At 42.1% G+C, this 21,508-nt stretch overlaps 2 protein-coding genes across 2 annotated transcripts in view; both read left to right on the top strand.

The window, feature by feature from the left end:
* The window catches only part of LOC106570201 (thrombospondin-3b), a 41,518-nt gene extending 38,887 nt beyond the window's left edge, over nucleotides 1–2,631 (top strand). Inside the window, exons 22-23 of the mRNA XM_014142279.2 lie at nucleotides 571–710; nucleotides 832–2,631. Of these exons, the coding sequence (XP_013997754.1) occupies nucleotides 571–710; nucleotides 832–887 (196 nt within the window). The 3' untranslated portion in view covers nucleotides 888–2,631. The remainder of the gene's footprint in view (nucleotides 1–570; nucleotides 711–831) is intronic.
* A 12,002-nt stretch (nucleotides 2,632–14,633) lies between these two features.
* On the top strand, nucleotides 14,634–18,727 carry LOC106570200 (thioredoxin-interacting protein). The gene is made up of 6 exons (XM_014142278.2): nucleotides 14,634–15,109; nucleotides 15,667–15,742; nucleotides 15,848–15,995; nucleotides 16,468–16,827; nucleotides 17,119–17,421; nucleotides 17,534–18,727. The coding sequence occupies exons 1-6, from the start codon at nucleotides 14,854–14,856 to the stop codon at nucleotides 17,579–17,581; spliced, it is 1,191 nt and encodes a 396-aa protein (XP_013997753.1). The 5' UTR covers nucleotides 14,634–14,853; the 3' UTR covers nucleotides 17,582–18,727.
* The last annotated feature ends 2,781 nt before the right edge of the window (nucleotides 18,728–21,508 follow it).

Here is a 21,508-nt window from a genome sequence, read left to right on the forward strand (position 1 = left end):
CATTGATTATGCAAGAATGGGCTGCCATCAGTCAGGATGTGGCCCAGAAGTTAATTGACAGCATTCCAGGGCGGATTGCAGAGGCCTTGAAAAAGAAGGGTCAACACGGCAAATATTGACTCTTTGCATCAACTTCATGTAATTGTCAATAAAAGCCTTTGACACTTATGAAATGCTTGTAATTATACTTCAGTATTCCATAGTAACATCTGACAAAAATATCTAAAGAGACTGAAGCAACAAGCTTTGTGGAAATTAATATTTGTGTCATTCTCAAAACTTTTGGCCACGACTGTACATATATATACATTCAGTAGCTCGGTGGAGGCCCTAGGAACATCAAGTTAACCAATCATGTGAAAAAGTTAGGCAACTCAGGTGTCTATAATTCAACAGCAAAGTTAGAGAAGATGGAAGTTTATTAAGTAGGGCCTTCCTCACTGTTTCATTGAGCCTTTTACTGTATAGAGATAGATCTATAGCTCTTTATGGCTATACAGTATCTGTATATAATTCAGATGATTATAGAGAGATCTGTATGGCTCTTCATTGTGTATATCTATGCCACAGAGTGAGACTGTATGAAGGCATGACATTGGTGGCAGACTCGGGCGTGCTGGTGGATACCTCAATGAGGGGCGGGAGGCTGGGCGTCTTCTGCTTCTCCCAGGAGCAAATCATCTGGTCCAACCTGGGCTATCGCTGCAACGGTATGTCAACCTTCTCAGAACAGAATTTTCTTCATTTGGAATTTAACCTCTTGAATTAATTACATTTACATTGTTATGGCTTCCTGGTTATCTTATAACCTTCCTTTCTTTTTCCCATCAGATACTGTACCAGAGGACTATGAGTTCTACCACAAGCTGATCCACATCAGGGTGTGACTGTGAGGCTAGCACAGCATCTGTGTAGATACACTACATCACCTGTGCCTTCGCTGTATCCTGTGTGTCTGTGTGTGCGCATATACATGCATACTTGTGTGTTTTTAAGGTACATTTACTTTACAGTGGTGCTCTTTCTGTCTTTAACCCCACAGCAACCTTACACCTGACTACAGGTTGGCCAAGTCAAGAGTTAAAGATTGATTGACAAAATAAGTGTTTATTATATAAAATGAAGAATGAAAGCTATGCTGAACAAAAATGTTAACGCAAAATGCAACCGTTTCAAAGATTTTACTTAGTTACAGCTCATAGAAGGAAATCAGTCAATTTAAATAAATTAATTAGGCACTAATTTATGGATTTCACATTACTGGGCAATGAGCGCAGCCGTGGGTGGGCCTGGCCCAGCCAATCAGAATGAGTTTTTCCCAACAAAAGGGCTTTATTACAGGACAGAAGAAATACTCCTCATCTCCTCAGACGATCCTGCAGGTGAAGAAGCCGGATGTGGAGGTCCTGGGTTGGCATGGTTACACGTGGTCTGTTGTTGTGAGGCCGGTTGGACATACTGACAAATTCTCTAAAATTATGTTGGAGACGTTTTATGGTAGAGAAATTAACATTAAATTCTCTGGGTAGAGCTCTGTTCAACATTCCTGCAGTCAGCATTCCAATTGCACACTCCCTCAAAACTTAAGACATCTGTGGCATTGTATGACAAAACTAAACATTTTAGAGTGGCATTTTATTGTCCCCAGAACAAGGTGCACCTGTTTAATCAGCTTCTTAATATGCCACACCTGTCAAGTGGATGAATTATCTTGACAAAGGAGAAATGCTCACTAAAAGGGATGTAAACAAATGTGTGCACAATTTGAGAGAAATAAGCTTTTTGTGTGTATGGAACATTTCTGGGATCTTTCTCATGAAGCATGGGACCAACACTATACATTTACATTTTTGTTCAGTATACTTTCATGAAATCAGGATTGTGAAATCCCAAGGTACAGGACTACACTGAGTGTACAAAACATTAGGAACACCTTCCTAATATTGAATCAGAAGAGCCTCAAGTCGTCGGGGCATGGACTCTACAAGGTATCGAAAGCATCCACAGGGATATGGCCCATGTTGACTCCAATGCTTCCCACAGTTGTGTCAAGTTGGCTGGATGACCTTTGGGTGGTGGACCATTCTTGGTACACACGGAAACTGTTGAACGTGGAATAACCCAGCAGCATTGCATATCTTGAATTGTTTGTCATGCCCACTCACCCTTTGAAGCACCCTAATGTTCCTAATGTTTTGTACACTCAGTGTATGTGTATAATGGAAATGCATTGTTTTGTTTACTAGTGAATATATGTTGGAAAAATGTAAAAGCCTAATCTTAGACTTAAACTGAGCATCATGAAGGTTTCAGACTCACACTTGTCACATTACACACCACTGAATCCACTGTTAAATTGTACAATATTTGTCATGATGAAGGGTTTAACACAAGGCTGAGGTTACAATCAATTCTATACTTGTTTTTTCTATGAGGATCATGGAAAACAAAGGTGTATGTTATTTTTGCCCAATAAGGAAATAATGCTATGCATAGCTGTTACAGATATGGAAGTGATTCAAGAGAAGTACTGTATATCTCACTGACTTTTGTGAAGAATATGAGACAGGCCTATGTGGAAGCCTGCGAGAAACACATTTCATAGTAATAAACATACAAATCTGCATCCACCATCTTTTTTACTGAGTCTGTTTGTATGTAACCCATAATATTAGATCTCACCAACCCAACATATACATAAGATGAATTGGCTACATTTACGCAGGCAGCCTAATTCTGATCCTTTTTTTCACTAATTGGTATTTTGAGTAAATAAGCAAGCTGAGTTCGGTCCTCGGAAACAAGACACGCTGCTTCTTAACACACTGCTCGCCTAACCCAGAAGTCAGCCTTACCAATGTGTCAGAGAAAACAGGTCATGGCTAGAAGGGATCCAGCTTTGGTCAAATTAACATCAGATTTGACTTTTTGTAGCAGGTTAGGAGAACTTATACAACAGGTTAGGATAATTAAAGTAGCAGGTTAGGAGAATTAGGTTAAGGTTAGGAATAAGGTTAAGGTTAGCTAAAATGCCAATATTTTACGTTAATTTGACAGAAGTTGGAATCCTTCAGCACATTGGTAAGGCTGACTTCCAGGGTTAAGTGAGCAGTGTGTTATGAAGCAGCACGGCTTGGCAGGTCACGTTTCAGAGGATGCGTGCCTCAACCTTCGCCTCGTTGCAGGGATGAGACAAGGTTGTAACTACCAATTGGATATAACAAAAATGGGGGCAAAAAACTAAGATGCATTGTGATCTGAATGTGATCAGATCCTCCTGCCCATCTTCAGAGGTAGTCAGGCACGCGTTGTATCTGCATATCTTACAAGTGTAGATGGCTCTGGACAGTGAATCCATTTAAATGATTATTCTGCCCTCTAAAATAATTTATAGCTGGATCCATTGACTTATGGCATCAGCAGGCTATGCGTCTTACAGGGGGGCCGGGAAATCTGGTCACAATGCATACACAGTGGATGGATAAAATCAATTTTAACACCATGTGTAGACAAGTCTGAAAATGTAGGAGCAAAAAGAATGAGGACAAGATCAGGACACAGGATGCATGTTATAACCAGGGGTGTATTCATTACGCAGACTGTTGCAAAACACTTCGTCTGTTGCAACTGAAACCATTTACTCCAAACGGAAAACATTTTGTAACGAAAACAAGAATTTCTATTGAAAAAAATCTGGTAGGTCCCTCCCCGTTTCTTTTCAACCTAGCAACAGGTAGGGCTCAAAACAGGCTCTGCCCCACCTGCCCTGAATGACGACTGGCCTCTGGAATCAATAGAGCTAGCTTTGCAGCATCTTTTTTTAGTTGCCAACTAGCACAAATGTCATGTAGCGAAGTATCTCAATAGTAATTTCTTAAACCCTTAGATAACCACACTAAGCTTATGATAGACACACACTACTTCAACCCAACCCAGTGGGGCAGCAGGTAGCCTAGTGGTTAGAGCCTAGTGGTTAGAGCGTTGGGCCAGTAACCAGAAAGGTTGCTAGATTAAATCCCCGAGCTGACAAGGTAAAAATGTGTTGTTCTGCCCCTGAACAACGCAATTAACTCACTGTTCCTAGGCCGTCATTGTAAATAAGAATCTTAACTGACTTGACTAGTTAAATAAAGGTAAAAAAAAAAATGTAAAGTCAGCGTTGTAAAATAGCAATAACACTTGTTATAATTCACAGTTTAATTACCTCCAGAAACAATGCAACTATCATTGATGTTGATGCTATCCATCTGGTCAGGCTGGCTGCAATCGCTCACAAAAAAATCCATTTTAATGCAACTTCATATGCACATTTGGGAAAATGCAAGGTATGGATGGAAATGTTTTGTTTTGGTCTCTAGCGTTCTTCCTTCTACCGCGTGCCTTTACTTATCCCAAGGAACAACCGTGGGCATGGATAAAACACTAGCGGTTCTGGGGGGGGGGGGGGGGCAGAGCCCCTGTGACAACAATTTTGGACCCCCTTGTGGCCCCCCTAAATGTGGAGTATGAAATAATTTTTACATAACTAATTTTTGCTATCATTCTTTTTTTTACATCCGTTATTAGACAGTGGCAACGATGATGATTATAAACATGGTCTTTTGCCTGCTAATGCCTGCAATGCAGTGAAGAAAACGATACGACAACAATAACGTCTATTGTAACTGGCCCCTCTAACAGTACAACTGGCCCCAGCTTGGCCCCCCCCAGTTGAAATGGTCTAGAACCGCCACTGGGATAAAAACGATGTGGCAGGCGTTTACATAGAAAATAACTATAACAGCACACTTTGACCTCTAGATGGTGCATTGTGATCACAATTTTAGTGGTGACAGGGGAAACATTAACTTTCTCTGCACTTCTGATTCACGCTCCAGACATTCAAATTCAAACACCAGTAAAATGTGGGTGAAGCAGATTATTTGATGAAATTTGACCAATTTAGACTGTTGACTACCCAGATAGTCTTACCAACGTCTTGCCAGTTAGCAAACACTCTCCATACAACATTTTCCCTATGTATCATGTGTACAACATCGGCGAGACTTATGTGTGCTATCTGGGTATAATATATGTCATGACATCCAATCAAACAATCTAATGTCTCAGAAAAAAGGGTAACACTTGAAGTCTTTAACTTTGCAGCATTTAAATAAAGTCACAGAAAAAAAGTAAGGTATGTAGGTAAAGCCCAGGTATACGTTTTATAACTTAAGAATCCATTACTACTTGGAACTCTGTAATGTGGGTCATATTCATTCATAGGTCAAATTTACAGTATGAGTATTACCTATGAAGCCAGCGTTTAAACATTGACATTGCTTGAGTCAGTTGTTTTCCTGCTTCCAAGAAATCACCTGGCATACTCAAACATCCTCCGTAAAAGCAAAAGCAGTCGACCTCTCTTCAAACTTTATTCATACGTTATGTAATTGGCACAAAGCCAGCTGTCGTTTTGTAATGGATATTACCAGCAATTTCAGGAATGAGCTATGTGTGTGACCCTTTATTCTGAGATTGTTTACCAAATTTGTCTTTAACCCCAAATTTGTTTGACTCATGTTTGGTGTCGGGAATATTGGTAACACTTTTCTAAAAGCCGAATGCTATAATGCTTTATGAAGCCAGACACAGGGACACTGCATGTCCACAGCTGGCATGCTCATGCTCTGCAAGTCCTGGGAAAAGCAAGGCCTTTCACCCATATTGCCCACTCAAAATCAAATCAAATTGTATTTGTCACATGAGCCGAATACAACAGGTGTAAACCTTACAGTGAAATGCTTACTTACAAGCCCTTAACCAACGATGCAGTTTTAAGAAAAATAAGTGTTAAGTAAAAAATAGATAAGGAAAAAAAATTGTTATAAAGAGCAGCAGTAAAATAACAGAGTCAATGTGTGGGGGCACAGGTTAGTCAATGTAATTGAGGTAATATGTACATGTACGTAGAGTTAAAGTGACTATGCACAGATAATAAACAGAGAGTAGCAGCAGAAATAGTCTGGGGAGCCGTTTGATTAGCTGTTCAGGAGTCTTATGGCGAGGGGGTAGAAGCTGTTAAGAAGCCTTTTGGACCTAGACATGGCGCTCCTGTACCGCTTGCCGTGCGGTAGCAGAGAGAACAGTCTATGACTAGGGTGGCTGGAGTCTTTGACAATTTTTAGGGCCTTCCTCTGACACCGCCTGGTATAGAGGCCCTGGATTGCAGGAAGCTTGGCCCCAGTGATGTACTGGGCCGTACACACTCTGTGGTGCCTTGCGGTCGGAGGCTGAGCAGTTGCCATACCAGGCAGTGATGCAACCAGTCAGGATGCTCTCGATGGTGCAGCTGTAGAATTTTTTGAGGATCTGTGGACCCATGCCAAATCTTTTCAGTCTCCTGAGGGGGAATAGGCTTTGTCGTGCCCTCTTCATGACTGTCTTGGTGTGTTTGGACCATGATATATTTTTTTACATTTTTATTTTATTTTTTAGGGTGGATCAGTTTAATATTGCGGAAAGATTGTTGCTTCCATCAATGAAGTTGTCTGCATCATTTCCAATCCTCCATATCTTTTTTGGGGTAAATATACAGTGGGGGAAAAAAGTATTTGATCCCCTGCTGATTTTGTACGTTTGCCCACTTACAAAGAAATTGTCAGTCTATAATTTTAATGGTAGGTTTATTTGAACAGTGAGAGACAGAATAACAACAAAAAAATCCAGAAATACGCATGTCAAAAATGTTATAAAATTATTTGCATTTTAATGAGGGAAATAAGTATTTGACCCCCTCTCAATCAGAAAGATTTCTGGCTCCCAGGTGTCTTTTATACAGGTAATGAGCTGAGATTAGGAGCACACTCTTAACGGGAGTGCTCCTAACCGCAGCTTGTTACCTGTAAAAAAGACACCTGTCTACAGAAGCAATCAATCAGATTCCAAACTCTCCACCATGGCCAAGACCAAAGAGCTCTCCAAGGATGTCAGGGACAAGATTGTAGACCTACACAAGGCTGGAATACAAGACCATCGCCAAGCAGCTTGGTGAGAAGGTGACAACATTTGGTGCGATTATTCGCAAATGGAAGAAACACAAAAGAACTGTCAATATCCCTCGGCCTGGGGCTCCATGCAAGATCTCACCTCGTGGAGTTGCAATGATCATGAGAACGGTGAGGAATCAGCCCAGAACTACACGGGAGGATCTTGTCAATGGTTTCAAGGCAGCTGGGACCATAGTCACCAAGAAAACAATTGGTAACACACTACGCCGTGAAGGACTGAAATCCTGCAGCGCCCGCAAGGTCCCCCTGCTCAAGAACACATATACATGCCCGTCTGAAGTTTGCCAATGAACATCTGAATGACTCAGAGGACAACTGGTGAAAGTGTTGTGGTCATATGAGACCAAAATGGAGCTCTTTGACATCAACTCAACTCGCCGTGTTTGGAGTAGGAGGAATGCTGCCTATGACCCCCAAGAACACCATCTCCACCGTCAAACATGGAGGTAGAAACATTATGCTTTGGGGGTGTTTTTCTGCTAAGGGGACAGGACAACTTCACCGCATCAAAGGGACGATGGACGGGGCCATGTACCGTCAAATCTTGGGTGAGAACCTCCTTCCCTCAACCAGGGCATTGAAAATGGGTCGTGGATGGGTATTCCAGCATGACAATGACCCAAAACACACGGCCACGGCAACAAAGGAGTGGCTCAAGAAGAAGCACATTAAGGTCCTGGAGTGGCCTAGCCAGTCTCCAGACCTTAATCCCATAGAAAATCTGTGGAGGGAGCTGAAGGTTCGAGTTGCCAAACGTCAGCCTCGAAACCTTAATGACTTGGAGAAGGTCTGCAAAGAGGAGTGGGACAAAATCCCTCCTGAGATGTGTGCAAACCTGGTGGCCAACTACAAGATAGGTCTGACCTCTGTGATTGCCAACAAGGGTTTTGCCACCAAGTACTAAGTTATGTTTTGCAGAGGGGTCAAATACTTATTTCCCTCATTAAAATGCAAATCATTTTATAACATTTTTGACATGCGTTTTTCTGGATTTTGTTGTTGTTATTCTGTCTCTCACTGTTCAAATAAACCTACTATTAAAATTATAGACTGATCCTTTCTTTGTAAGTGGGCAAACGTACAAAATCAGCAGGGGATCAAATACTTTTTTCCCCCACTGTAGGATCTACATGCTAAAAAGATGACAGTTGTTGAGAAAGCTTTCCTGTGACCCATGGTTGCAGGGCCTTCAGTCCTTTTCATGGTTGAATAGAACCCAAAGCAATTAAGCGTGTGTGTGCATGCATGCGTGCGTGCTCCTGCTTGCATGCATGTAGGCCTATGCTGAAGCCCCTGGGCCCAGGCCAGTGGGGGGCCCAAGAGGAAGGAAAAAAATTGTATAAAAAGGAAATATATACTGTATATTCTATATATACTGTATATATTATATATGTAGTATATATTTTGTCATTTATTTTTACTACAACTGCCAATCACAGGAGGACTCAAGAGCCCACTCGCAATGAGTGTAGACAGCTTGCTGCTGCCACTCTGCTAAACATCATATGGGGGTGGAAAGGAGGTAGGAGACCCACATGGGTAACTGGCGGGCCCTGCCTTGATTGGGTAATTGATTAATTTAAAAACTGCATAATAAATACATGTGACTGGTCAATTGTGTGAGTCAGGGGCTGGGCCCAAGAGGCAAAAGAATAAACAAATAAATAAAAAAATGAGGTTATTTCGTTTTTTTATAATATTTTTTTATTCAACCACAGGAGCCCGTTCTCAATATTCAAAATACACCAGAGAGTATAATTTAGCTACAGAGGATCAATAGTTCCTTAAAAAATACTGTGGATTAATATTTATCACAAGCACATAAAGGTATCTGACAAAAATAAAGGAAACCCCAACATAAAGAGTCTTAAAAGGGTGTTGGGCCACCACGAGCTGCCAGAACAGCTTCAATGCACCTTGGCAATAAATTTTACAAGTGGACCTTAACCATGCCAGGAAAATGTATCCTTTATTTTGGCAGTTAGCAGTATGCCTACCTTTGGGAAGGCCACAGTTTGGGCAGCGTGCACCAAATCGGCAGTGGTGTAAAGTACTTAAGTAAAAAAACTTTTTAAAGTACTACTTAAGTTGTTTTTTGGGGTATCTGTACTTTACTATTTATATTTTTGACAGCTTTAACTTCACTACATTGTTAAATAAAATTATGTACTTTTTAATCCATACATTTTCCCTGACACCCAAAAGTACTCTTTGTAGCAATATTGATGTATTATTGAAACACTTGTTACATATTAAATGCATAGCAGGACAGAAAAAGTCAAATTCATGCACTTATCAAGAGAACATCCCTGGTCATGTCTACTACCTCTGATCTGGCAACTCACTAAACACAACTGCTTTGTTTCTGAATGATGTCTGACTGTTTGAGTGTGCCCCTGGCTATCCGTAAACAATTGTGCAGTCTGGTTTGCTTAATAAAAGGAATTTGAAACAATTTATACTTTTACTTTTTATACTTAAGTACATTTTTGCAATTATATTTACTTTTGATACTTAAATATATTTAAAACCAAATACTTTTACTATAGTAGAATTTTACTGGGTGACTTTCACTTTTACTTGAGTTATTTCCTATTAAGGTATCTTTACAAGTATGACCTTGGGTACTTTTCCCACCACTGCACAAAAAATAAAAAATACATTTTTATTTCACCTTTATTTAACCAGGTAGGCAAGTTGAGAACAAGTTCTCATTTACAATTGTGACCTGGCCAAGATGAAGCAAAGCAGTTCGACACATACAACAACACAGAGTTACACATGGAGAAAAACAAACATACAGTCAATAATACAGTAGAAAAATAAGTCTATATACAATGTGAGCAAATGAGGTGAGATAAGGGAGGTAAAGGCAAAAAAGGCCATGGTGGCAAAGTAAATACAATATAGCAAGTAAAACACTGGAATGGTAGATTTGTAGTGGAAGAAAGTGCAAAGTAGAAATAGAAATAATGGGGTGCAAAGGAACAAAATAAATAAATAAATACAGTAGGGGAAGAGGTAGTTGTTTGGGCTAAATTATAGATGGGCTATGTACAGGTGCAGTGATCTGTGAGCTGCTCTGACAGCTGGTGCTTAAAGCTAGTGAGGGAGATAAGTGTTTCCAGTTTCAGAGATTTTAGTAGTACGTTCCAGTCATTGGCAGAAGAGAACTGGAAGGAGAGACGGCCAAAGGAGGAATTGGCTTTGGGGGTGACCAGAGAGATATACCTGCTGGAGCGTGTGCTACAGGTGGGTGCTGCTATGGTGACCAGTGAGCTGAGATAAGGGGGGACTTTACCTAGCAGGGTCTTGTAGATGACCTGAAGCCAGTGGGTTTGGCGACGAATATGAAGCGAGGGCCAGCCAACGAGAGCGTACAGGTCGCAGTGGTGGGTAGTATATGGGGCTTTGGTGACAAAACGGATGGCACTGTGATAGACTGCATCCAGTTTATTGAGTAGGTTATTGGAGGCTATTTTGTAAATGACATCGCCGAAGTCGAGGATCGGTAGGATGGTCAGTTTTACGAGGGTATGTTTGGCAGCATGAGTGAAAGATGCTTTGTTGCGAAATAGGAAGCCAATTCTAGATTTAACTTTGGATTGGAGATGTTTGATGTGAGTCTGGAAGGAGAGCTTACAGTCTAACCAGACACCTAGGTAGTTGTAGTTGTCCACATATTCTATTTCAGAACCGTCCAGAGTAGTGATGTTGGACCGGCGGGCAGGTGCGGGCAGCGATCGGTTGAAGAGCATGCATTTAGTTTTACTTGTATTTAAGAGCAGTTGGAGGCCACAGAAGGAGAGTTGTATGGCATTGAAGCTTGTCTGGAGGGTTGTTAACACAGTGTCCAAAGAAGGGCCAGAAGTATGCAGAATGGTGTCGTCTGCGTAGAGGTGGATCAGAGACTCACCAGCAGCAAGAGCGACATCATTGATGTATACAGAGAAAAGAGTTGGCCCAAGAATTGAACCCTGTGGCACCCCCATAGAGACTACCAGAGGCCCGGACAACAGGCCATCCGATTTGACACATTGGACTCTATCAGAGAAGTAGTTGGTGAACCAGGCGAGGCAATCATTTGATAAACCAAGGCTATTGAGTCTGCCGATGAGGATGTGGTGATTGACAGAGTCGAAAGCCTTGGCCAGGTCAATGAATACGGCAGCACAGTATTGTTTCTTATCGATGGTGGTTATGATATCGTTTAGGACCTTGAGCGTGGCTGAGGTGCACCCATGACCAGCTCTGAAACCAGATTGCATAGCAGAGAAGGTGCGGTGGGATTCGAAATGGTCGGTAATCTGTTTGTTGACTTGGCTTTCGAAGAGCTTGGAAAGGTAGGTTAGGATAGATATAGGTCTGTAGCAGTTTGGGTCAAGAGTGTCCCCTCCTTTGAAGAGGGGGATGACAGCAGCTGCTTTCCAATCTTTTGGAATCTCAGATGACACGAAAGAGAGGTTGAACAGGCTAGTAATAGGGGTTGCAACAATTTCGGCAGATCATTTTAGAAAGAAAGGGTCCAGATTGTCTAGCCCAGCTGATTTGTAGGGGTCCAGATTTTGCAGCTCTTTCATAACATCAGCTGACTGGATTTGGGAGAAGGAGAAATGGGGAAGGCTTGGGCAAGTAGCTGTGGGGGGTGCAGTGCTGTTGACCGTGGTAGGGGTAGCCAGGTGGAAAGCATGCCTTGTGGTTATAAACATATAACCCATAGAAGGGTTTTGTAACCTCTTACTCTGGCAATTCCAATGTTAAACTCATGGGTGCCCTTGCAATCAATGTATGCCAGTCCTGACTTGAATGGGAACTACCATCTATGGATTATATTTAGGGCTGGTTTCAGAAACCGAGGGAAAAACTTAGTTTGGAAAGAAAATGCATACAGCTGAAAATACTTATCTGTCTGTAGAACCGTTAGAAACATTTTTTTTGCTAACAGCAGCACTGTTTTTCAAAGTAGCGCATTTTGAGATAGGTAATAGTACGCTACTGCCTCTACGAGCGCATCGGTCATCAACGGTCCATGAGTAGGATCACCTTCATCATTAGGTGAGTCAGTGTGCCACTTGGAATTGTATTTAGTAGCCTACTGTAGCCTATGATATACACTGAGTATACACAAATTTAAGAACATATGTTCTTTCCATGATATAGACTGAACAGGTGAAAGCCCAGACTCTTTTCCAGATGCGTGCGACTCTAGGTGGCTGTAAGAAAGCCATCGCCAACTGCCCCCCTTTCAACATAGCCTAGATGTACGTTTTTATTACTTCTAAACAAAATGACTTTGTTGGGTTATCATACGCTTATAATGATGTTTTGATTATTGCTTGAACAGTCGTTAAGATTATACATTTGCTTGTGATCTTTGCAAAATAACTATTTTGGATGCAGCAGTTGTTAGCTAAAATGCTAACGTCATTGATATAGGTTAGGCTGTCACGTTAACTAATTTAATAGCAAAAGCTAGCCAAAGAGCCATTTTACTGGTTGAAGTTGAAGTGTTTTATAAGTATAATGCAGTTGATTTGCGATGATGACACAAACATTCTATTAAGAGGATCCCTGCCCGGTATTGGGATTTATTGTCAAGAGACCATGGCGGGAAATTCAAAACTGCAAGAATCTAATAATTTCAATTTCTCAAACAATCAACTATTTTTCACCATTTGAAAGATAAACATCTCCTAAATCCAACCACATTGTCCGATTTCAAAGAGGCTTTACGGCGAAAGCATAAAGTTAGGTTATGTTAGGAGAGTACATTGAAAATAGCTGTGTGTAATGTTTTGTCAATTCAAAGACAGGCGTCACCAAAAGCAGATAACCAGCTAAAATTATGCACTAACCTTTGACAATCAATTTCATCCCAGCTTTACAGTTAAATTACAATCCAAAAGTAGTGTGAAATGCACTCATATGCAACATGTAAATAGAGGTTTTTGTTTTGCTGGCGGTCTATAAGAACTCCACCTTGTTCTGGCACCCGCCATCAATTTGCATACCGGTTTTTGTCAAGAACTGCAACGGCGCTGGGTTTTCCACGCTAAAGTTCCCTGTGTGTATTATGAATGATCCACCACCCAAAGGACATCTAGCCAATTTTACACATCTGTTGGGGCTAGGGGGCAGTATTGAGAATTTTGAAAAAAATATGTGCCCATTTTGAACTGCCTCCTACACCAACTCAGAAGCTAGGATATGCATATTATTACCATATTTGGATAGAAAACACTCTGAATTTTCTAAAACTGTTTGAATGGTGTCTGTAAGTATAACAAAACTCATATGGCAGGCAAAAACCTGAGAAAAACAAAACCAATTTTGTGGCTGTACTATTTTACGAGTCATTGCTAATAGATCACACAGTGACAAAGGATTCATTTCGCACTTCCTACGGCTTCCACTAGATGTCAACGATCTTTATAAAGTTGTTTGAAGCGTCTATGATGAACAGAGACCGGATGACAAGGAAGAGAAGTTGACGTCCCTGGGATGTCGTCACTTCATTATTGCGCGCACCTGCGCATTCATGTGAGTTCATGTGAGGCGAGACATTTTTCAATGGAATCAACGTGGGCCGAAATCCCGGTGGAGCCCATGCCCTGACGAATTCAAGACCAATTGATCTCAGTTTGTCAGTCAGAGTAGCCACTCATTTATGTAATTTGTCTGTTATTAAAAAAGATTCAGCTATTGTCTTCTGTCATGTAAATTACGTAGAATTGCATGAAAAAAACAAAGCCATGGGGCCAATGATTTCTTAATTCGGCCAGCCTATGCTCGGGAACTTTAGAGTCCATATGTTAGTTATCAATATGTCGTTTTGGATGTTGATTTGATAATAGTGGATGTACACTGAACATCACCCCTCATAAATCTCGTTAAAATGCAGTGCTGGCTACTTTTTCTAAGTGGGTTTCATGGAATAACAAACCGGAGGAAAATGTATGTAGTTCTTTCTTTATCATTTTGGGGATGATTGTAAATTGTATGTTGTGTGCAGTGACATGTCTGACTGTGAACCTAATCACGGTGTGCTTCCTTGAAAGCCTACTGAAGGCATGGCCAAGCCTATGTAAAAATATGACCAAAAGGTTTTACAAAAATATTCCAAAGCAAGCTTGTCCTCAAACAACTGTCAAATTGTTTTCCCAACACGACTGACAATAGTTAAGAGCCATAACACTCATTTATCCACTAACAGGATGGAAAATGTAAATCGATGGGGCTGTAAAATACTAAATCACATTATAGATTTGAGGACAAATTAATCATCTCCTTCCTGTCCCGGGCTTGTGAAGTTAATTTCTTTCTCCAGACAAGCGTCTAGTCTAGCCACTCCTCCGCATCCGTTACAGCTGCTGATCACTCGCGCTATCCTCTCAGCCACGAGGTGTCCACGCGCAGTTCCCGGGTGGTGATTGGTTAAAGACCACACAAACATATTTTTCAACCAATGACAGTGATGTGCATGCGCTGAGCCATGATGTGCATTCTGCTTCCACATGCTCAGCTGAGGTGATCGCCAACCCTGGTGAATCACTGGCTGGTCTCCTCATATAAAAGCTGCGCTCCTTGGTTTATAGTGCGCACTGTTAACATGAGAGTAGGTAACACATGAGTTTAGTCGTACGCTATAAAGCAAGCATTTTGCTCTGCTTCACAATCGTAGACCTCTGATCCTCACTCAATCATATTGACAGTCTAATTGAAAAACAAAACTTCGAATTGGAATAGCTCTGAACTTCTTGCAGTTCAAATCTTCTTCGACTTGGATATCGATTAAATAGCCAACATGGTTGTTATGTCAAAGACAGTGAAGACCTTCGAGGTTATTTTCAGCGATCCTAGCAAGACTTTTTACTGCAGTGGAGACAAAGTTGCCGGGAAGATCCTGGTGGAAGTAGCTGAGGTGACGAGAGTCTCGGCTATGAAAGTGCTCGGAGTTGGATGCGCAAAAGTGGAATATGCCAAAGGAAAGCAGAAATGCCGAGAGGAGAATGAGTACTTGAGATACGAAGAGGTTGTTCAACTTGATGACCATCCAGCTGGTAAGATCCTCCTAGAATTTTTTTTCCAAGCAATCAATATGATAACTTGTTTTCAAGTGTAGCCATGTGGATGCCCGTTTAACTGGTGCTGCTGTAGATGATGAGTAACTTGCTAGCTAAGGTTAGTGACTCAAATCAATTTCGTGATTATGACATGCATTTCAAATGTCACTGTAAGGGTCGAATTACAGATGAATGTGAAATAACGGTATTAGGTCAGTTTACCAAGCAGTTATATTTGCTGTTATTTAGACTGGAAGTGTCCACTACTTATGAGGAGTCATTGATTTTAGAGTTGAATGAACAATGCAAAAGATTCTGGCAGCATTAACTGAGCAGTGCATGGTCAGTCGATACAGGGAATCCCCTGTATCAAGCATTTAGTATCTATGTTTCACCATACTTGGCAGAGTGACATGGTGTCCTTGGAAAATCCCCAACACAAGGCTTGGCAGGAAGTTAACATAGCTAACAAGTCAACAAACCAACCTTTTGCCTGATTAGTGGAATTGGCAAGATAAATCACCTTTATTAAATAGCTTTCTTTTCATTTTCAGATCATGATGGATCAGTTATCCTTAGACCTGGCAACAAGTATGAGTACATGTTTGGATTTGAGCTCCCCCAGCAAGGGTAAGTCTCTGCATTGGCCTGTATTCTTTTATTGGGTCAATACAATAAATCTTCCTCTATGGGTCTGTGGCTCTGTCTTATCTTTACCTTTTTGTTTCCCCAAAGGCAGATTGTGTCTTCCTACAAGGGCAAGTTTGGCTATGTCCAATACTACGTCAAGGCCTTTATGGAGAGGCCTGCTCAGCCTGCCCTGGAGTGCAAGAAACACTTTGAGGTGGAGGAGCCCCTGGATGTGAACACACCAGATCTGTTGGTGAGTTCATCTCTCACTTACTGCAGCCTGAACTGCAAAAGTAGAAATAGCTGAGTTGCATGCTAACTTGCCACTTGAAGTCTGAAAGGAAACTCATCTTTAATAGTATTTCTGATATACAACATATGACATTTTGAAAGCATTAAGAGTGAGCAGTCTGTATTGCAGATTTTTCCCTTGAGCTATAATTTTAAATGTGGGATTAGTCGGGTCCTGAAGTAAAGCTTCAGGTCGGGCACCTCTGTCATATCCTGCGCATCTGCCTTCCTTGTAAAGCCTTAAAGCATGGACAGATTTGAACACCTGCAATTCAGGTCATAGACCCTTGAAGTCCTCAAATTATTAAGTTAACTCGGCATTTATGTGGACATGAAGGAATAGAGATATTGAATTGGAGCTCTAAAAAAACATGGTTAAACATCTGTTCAAGTGAGCCCCTGTGAAACCACTATTTTTCTTGTCCGCTCTTCAGTCTCCTACAGGTGGCATGAAGGAGAAGAAGGTCACCTGCATGTTCATTCCTGACGGCCAGGTGTCCCTGAACGCCAAGATTGACCGCAAGGGGTTCTGTGAGGGTGAAGACATCTGCATCTGCGCCAAGTTTGAGAACACCTGCTCACGGATTGTGATCCCCAAGGCGGCCATCATCTCCAAGCACACCTACCAGGCCAATGGCAGGACCAAGGTCTTCCGTCAGAAGCTCTCCTCAGTGCGCGGCAACCACATCATCTCCGGCATGTGCGACGCCTGGCAGGGCAAGACCATCCGGGTGCCCAAGATCAAGCCCTCCATGCTGGGCTGCAACATCATCCGTGTAGAGTATGCCCTCATGGTGAGCATCTTGATCCTCTCCAACTAGCATAATAGCATAGTGCTAATGGTTTTGGTGGTAAGCAGCCGTTTCTAGTAGCAAAGAACTTTCATTGGGGAAATTAAGTGTATTGATCAACCTTCAAACTAACGCATCATAGACATGCTTGTAATACTATGGTCATTACTGTAAATCCGCCAGATCCCTTAGTTGGATAAGGGGATTAGCCAAGTGACCGCACTAGTTTAGACATGCAACCTTTTGAAATGGCCACTCGGCAAGTCTGGTTTCAAATGTTATCTCTTCCCCCAGATCTACATGCACATCCCAGGCAGCGAAAAGCTGATCCTGGAGCTGCCGCTGGTCATAGGCACAGCCGGCCTGGGAAGCCGCACCAACAGCATGAGCAGCACAGATGGCTCGGTCAGCAACGCCTCAGCCAGCTGGGTGTCCCTGCGCATGCCTTCTGCTCCCCCCAGCTACTGTGACGTCACGCGTGACTGCCGCCTGGACCAGCCCCTCACGCCCCTGCTGAATGACTACGATGGCGACGACAGCCCCATCTTCATGCACGCCTCTGCATTCCAGTTCCCGAACCTTCCTGCCTACTCTGAGGTGAGTCTCGAAAATAAATGCAGTGATTAAGTGATATCTCCATGATGGTACTAGTTGAAGGGTGATTGAATTGATGAGCAGGTGATCTAACAAAGCGTCTCGTCTGTTTCAGGTTGATGAGGAGTTCAGTGGAAACGCTCACATGCTTCAGGTCTGCTGAACTATCTTGTCGCTTCCAGAACTCTGGTCCACTGCACAAGGGCCACTTTCGGCACTTAGCTCACTTGAGTTGAAGAGCCAAACTACTTGTTGAACGGACTTTGAGAAGTGATGTGGCGGATATCGGAGCTGGCCCTGCATCGAGAAAGGAAGAGGATGTGAAGGGCAAGAGGCTGAAGTGTTCTTGTGCCCGTGCTGTCGGCAATCTTTGCTGCGCCATCTAAGCTGATCTTGTTCTGTTTCCTTCTGAACTGTTGCTGTTCTGGTTTCAGAACGTGACACTGCAGACCTTGTGGTTTGCGATGTCTTGTCGATTAGTTTCCCACCGGGGTTAAGCACATGTTGACAAGTCCCCAACTGATTATGAATAAGCTCTTTGCTTGTTGGGTGTCCGTCCTTCATAGTGTGTAGTCAATTCATATAATTCCTGTATTTCATGAAAATTGGGATTTCATCTGAGGAACCATATTTTTGTTGATTTCTAGAATGAAAGTTAGCAATTTTGTTATGGAGTTTGTTTGACAGACAGATGTTTGTTTGACAGACAGATGTTAAGAGAATATTTGTTGCTTTTGATAATTGCGGAATGTTGAGAGATATATTCTCCCAAGGGACAATTGTGCCGAGTCCATATATTTTTCTGTACCAGTGTTTTTTAAAAATGTTAATTCTATGTGGTATTGCACTTTCTTATGGATGCATATTGCTCTGTAACTGCCTACAGGAGATCTCCTGGTTTAGATTTGTTTGTTTCTGTTGAAAAAAAAAAAAAAAAAAGGTTTCTGTTATGTTTGAGTGTCCAAAACAAACCTCAATATATTATGGCAAGGGCTCAAATTGTTTCTTATTCCAAATGAGGGCTGAATCACTAAGCCAAACTGGGGTGTATTTAGTCTTAACTCCTCGCACATGCTATCAGACGTTGACAAATGAACTTATGTGAATATTATTGTCAGTATATTTGGTTTCTCCTAGACAGCGTTTCACTGTGGGATGCCTAAGTAGGCCCTCAACTGAATGACTGTAAGACTGATCTGTGAGAACACATGCAATGCATCTTTTATATTTTGTCCAGATCATAAATGAAAAGTTTTTTTTTGTATGAGACCCTATGGGTTAATATCTATTAATAAAAAGTTGAAATTAATTTGTCTTGTGGTACATACAAATCTAATGGCATGACGACAACCTACAATCATTACGGTTTAGCCAAGTGTTAATGGTACCAGGCCACAATTGCTTATAGAGATGGTCCCTTTGCTGAAAGGGAATTTTAATTAAAAGCCTAGGGTGGGATTCAATCTGTATTGCAGAATATCCTCGTTATAGCTCCATTTAAAGACGATGTTCCTGCATTCACTGTAAATTCATGTTGGCGCAATGGGAAAATGTTTTATGCAGATCTTCTGCGATATGGATTGAGTTCTTCCCCTAGTATTTACACAATGGTTCTGAAACCTTCGCTTTCACCAAATTCCATTTTATAACCAGTCATACTGACTTATTTTTTTTATTGAACTTGTGCAATTACAGCTTCACGACTATTGGAGGTAGCACCTTTCAGAACTAAAATCGGGCACAATTTTTCAAGAGACCACGATAACGAGCAAATATACTTGCACTGGGATTCAATCTGATTGCACTTTGCAATGCATGTTTTAAAGGCAATGTTACCCCATTCACAGTAAATGCTGCATATGGCTCCTCAATCGGAAATGGCCTTTAAATGACACATTGTGCAAATCCACAATTGATTTCGATCCCTACCTTTCCTGTAAAAACTTCCCCTGCCCTACCAACTGAACAAGGATAAACACAATTCTTTGGAAACATTCCCTTCATGAAATAGGTCAAGACAAACCGAAATACTGTTTACCTAGCTAGAAAAGATACTTGAAAGGCATTTCAAATGAGAGTGGAGCTAATGCAGGCTTAGTTTAGTCGTGCTATGCATGGTGTATACACTATTGGTTTTGTGACCTTTCTCATCGTCTTTGGGAAGCTTGTACTTTTATCCTTTCAAGTTACCTCCATGTCTAGTGATCCCAATTACGTTTTGTAAATAGAGGGAGATCAAAAGAACACATGTCCCCAGGTTTTTACCACTTCACCTTATAAAGAAATGTCCTCTCACTGTCAACTGCGTTTATTTTCAGCAAACTTAACGTGTAAATATTTGTATGAACATAAGATTCAATAACTGAGACATAAACTGAACAAGGTCAACAGACATGTGACTAACAGAAATGGAATAATGTGTCCATGAACAAAGGGGGGGTCAAAATCAAAAGTAACAGTCGGTATCTGGTGTGGCCACCAGCTGCATTAAGTACTGCAGTACATCTCCTCCTCATGGACTGCACCAGATTTGCCAGTTCTTGCTGTGAGATGTTACCCCACTCTTCCACCAAGGCACCTGCAAGTTCCCGGACATTTCTGGGGGGAATGGCCCTAGCCCTCACCCTCCGATCCAACAGGTCTCAGACGTGCTCAATGGGATTGAGATCCGGGCTCTTTGCTGGCCATGGCAGAACACTGACATTCTTGTCATGCAGGAAATCACGCACAGAACGAGCAGTATGGTTGGTGGCAATGTCATGCTGGAGGGTCATGTTAGGATTCTCCTGCAGGAAGGGTACCACATGAGGGAGGAGGATGTCTTCCCTGTAACGCACAGCGTTTTGCAATGACAACAAGCTCAGTCCGATGATGCTGTGACACACCCTCCACCTCCAAATCGATCCCGCTCCAGAGTATGGGCCTCAGTGTAACGCTCATTCCTTCGACGATAAACGCGAATCCGACCATCACCACTGGTGAGACAAAACCGCGACTCGTTAGAGGAGAGCACTTTTTGCCAGTCCTGTCTGGTCCAGCTACGGTGGGTTTGTGCTCATAGGCAATGTTGTTGCCGGTGATGTCTGGTGAGGACCTGCCTTACAACAGGCCTACAAGCCCTCAGTCCAGCCTCTCTCAGCCTATTGCGGACAGTCTGAGCACTGATGGAACTCGGGAAGTTGTTGTTGCCATCTGTCCCGCAGGTGTGATGTTCGGATGTACCAATCCTGTGCAGGTGTTGTTACATGTGGTCTGCCACTGCGAGGACGATCAGCTGTCCGTCCTGTCTCCCTGTAGCACTGTCTTAGGCGTCTCACAGTACGGACATTGCAATTTATTTCCCTGGCCACATCTGCAGTCCTCATGCCTCCTTGCAGCATGCCTAAGGCACATTCACGCAGATGAGCAGGAACCCTGGGCATTTTTCTTTTGGTGTTTTTCAGAGTCAGTAGAAAGGTCTCTTTAGTGTCCTAAGTTTTCATAACTGTGACCTTATTTGCCTACGGTCTGTAAGCTGTTAGTGTCTTAACGACCATTCCACAGGTGCATGTTCATTAATAGTTTATGGTTCATTGAACAAGCATGGGAAACAGTGTTTAAACCTTTTACAATGACGATCTGTGAAGTTATTTGGATTTTTACGAATGATCTTTGAAAGACAGGGTCCTGAAAAGGGGACATTTCTTTTTCTGCTGAGTTTATGTCCCAAATTAGATGGCTTTCTCCTTTTTGTCTGTCTAGCGTGGGAATCCAAAGTCATGTCATTTTGCTTATATTACCTGAATGCGATGGTTATCCTACAAACCTGTGGCCAGACTATTTTGGTAATTTGGCCTTTTAACACTTCATTGAGGGAGACAGGCAGAGGACTCCTTAATTGTTTGTGCCCTTGTCTGGTCAGTGATGGATTCAGTCAAGACTGAGGGCCCAAGAAGCATGAACAGGGGTCATTTTTCCTAAGCATATTCTCTGCTCTTTCGGTGCTGACGTGCCTGAGTGCTACTCCTGTGGGTAGAGCGATAAGGGCCGTCGCTTATCTTCTGTCCAGCAGCTCCACCCCCTCTCTTCTCTGACTTAACCTCTGAAGCCT

This window comes from Salmo salar, chromosome ssa14 (genome assembly GCF_905237065.1).
Source record: "Salmo salar chromosome ssa14, Ssal_v3.1, whole genome shotgun sequence".
Taxonomy (NCBI): Eukaryota; Metazoa; Chordata; class Actinopteri; order Salmoniformes; family Salmonidae; genus Salmo; species Salmo salar.

Coding starts and splice junctions, on each gene's coding strand:
- LOC106570200 (XM_014142278.2), top strand. CDS start 14,854: ATGGTTGTTATGTCAAAGACAGTGAAGACCTTCGAGGTTATTTTCAGC. Junction 15,743..15,847: donor TTTGAGCTCCCCCAGCAAGG/GTAAGTCTCTGC, acceptor GTTTCCCCAAAG/GCAGATTGTGTCTTCCTACA. Junction 15,996..16,467: donor TGAACACACCAGATCTGTTG/GTGAGTTCATCT, acceptor TCCGCTCTTCAG/TCTCCTACAGGTGGCATGAA.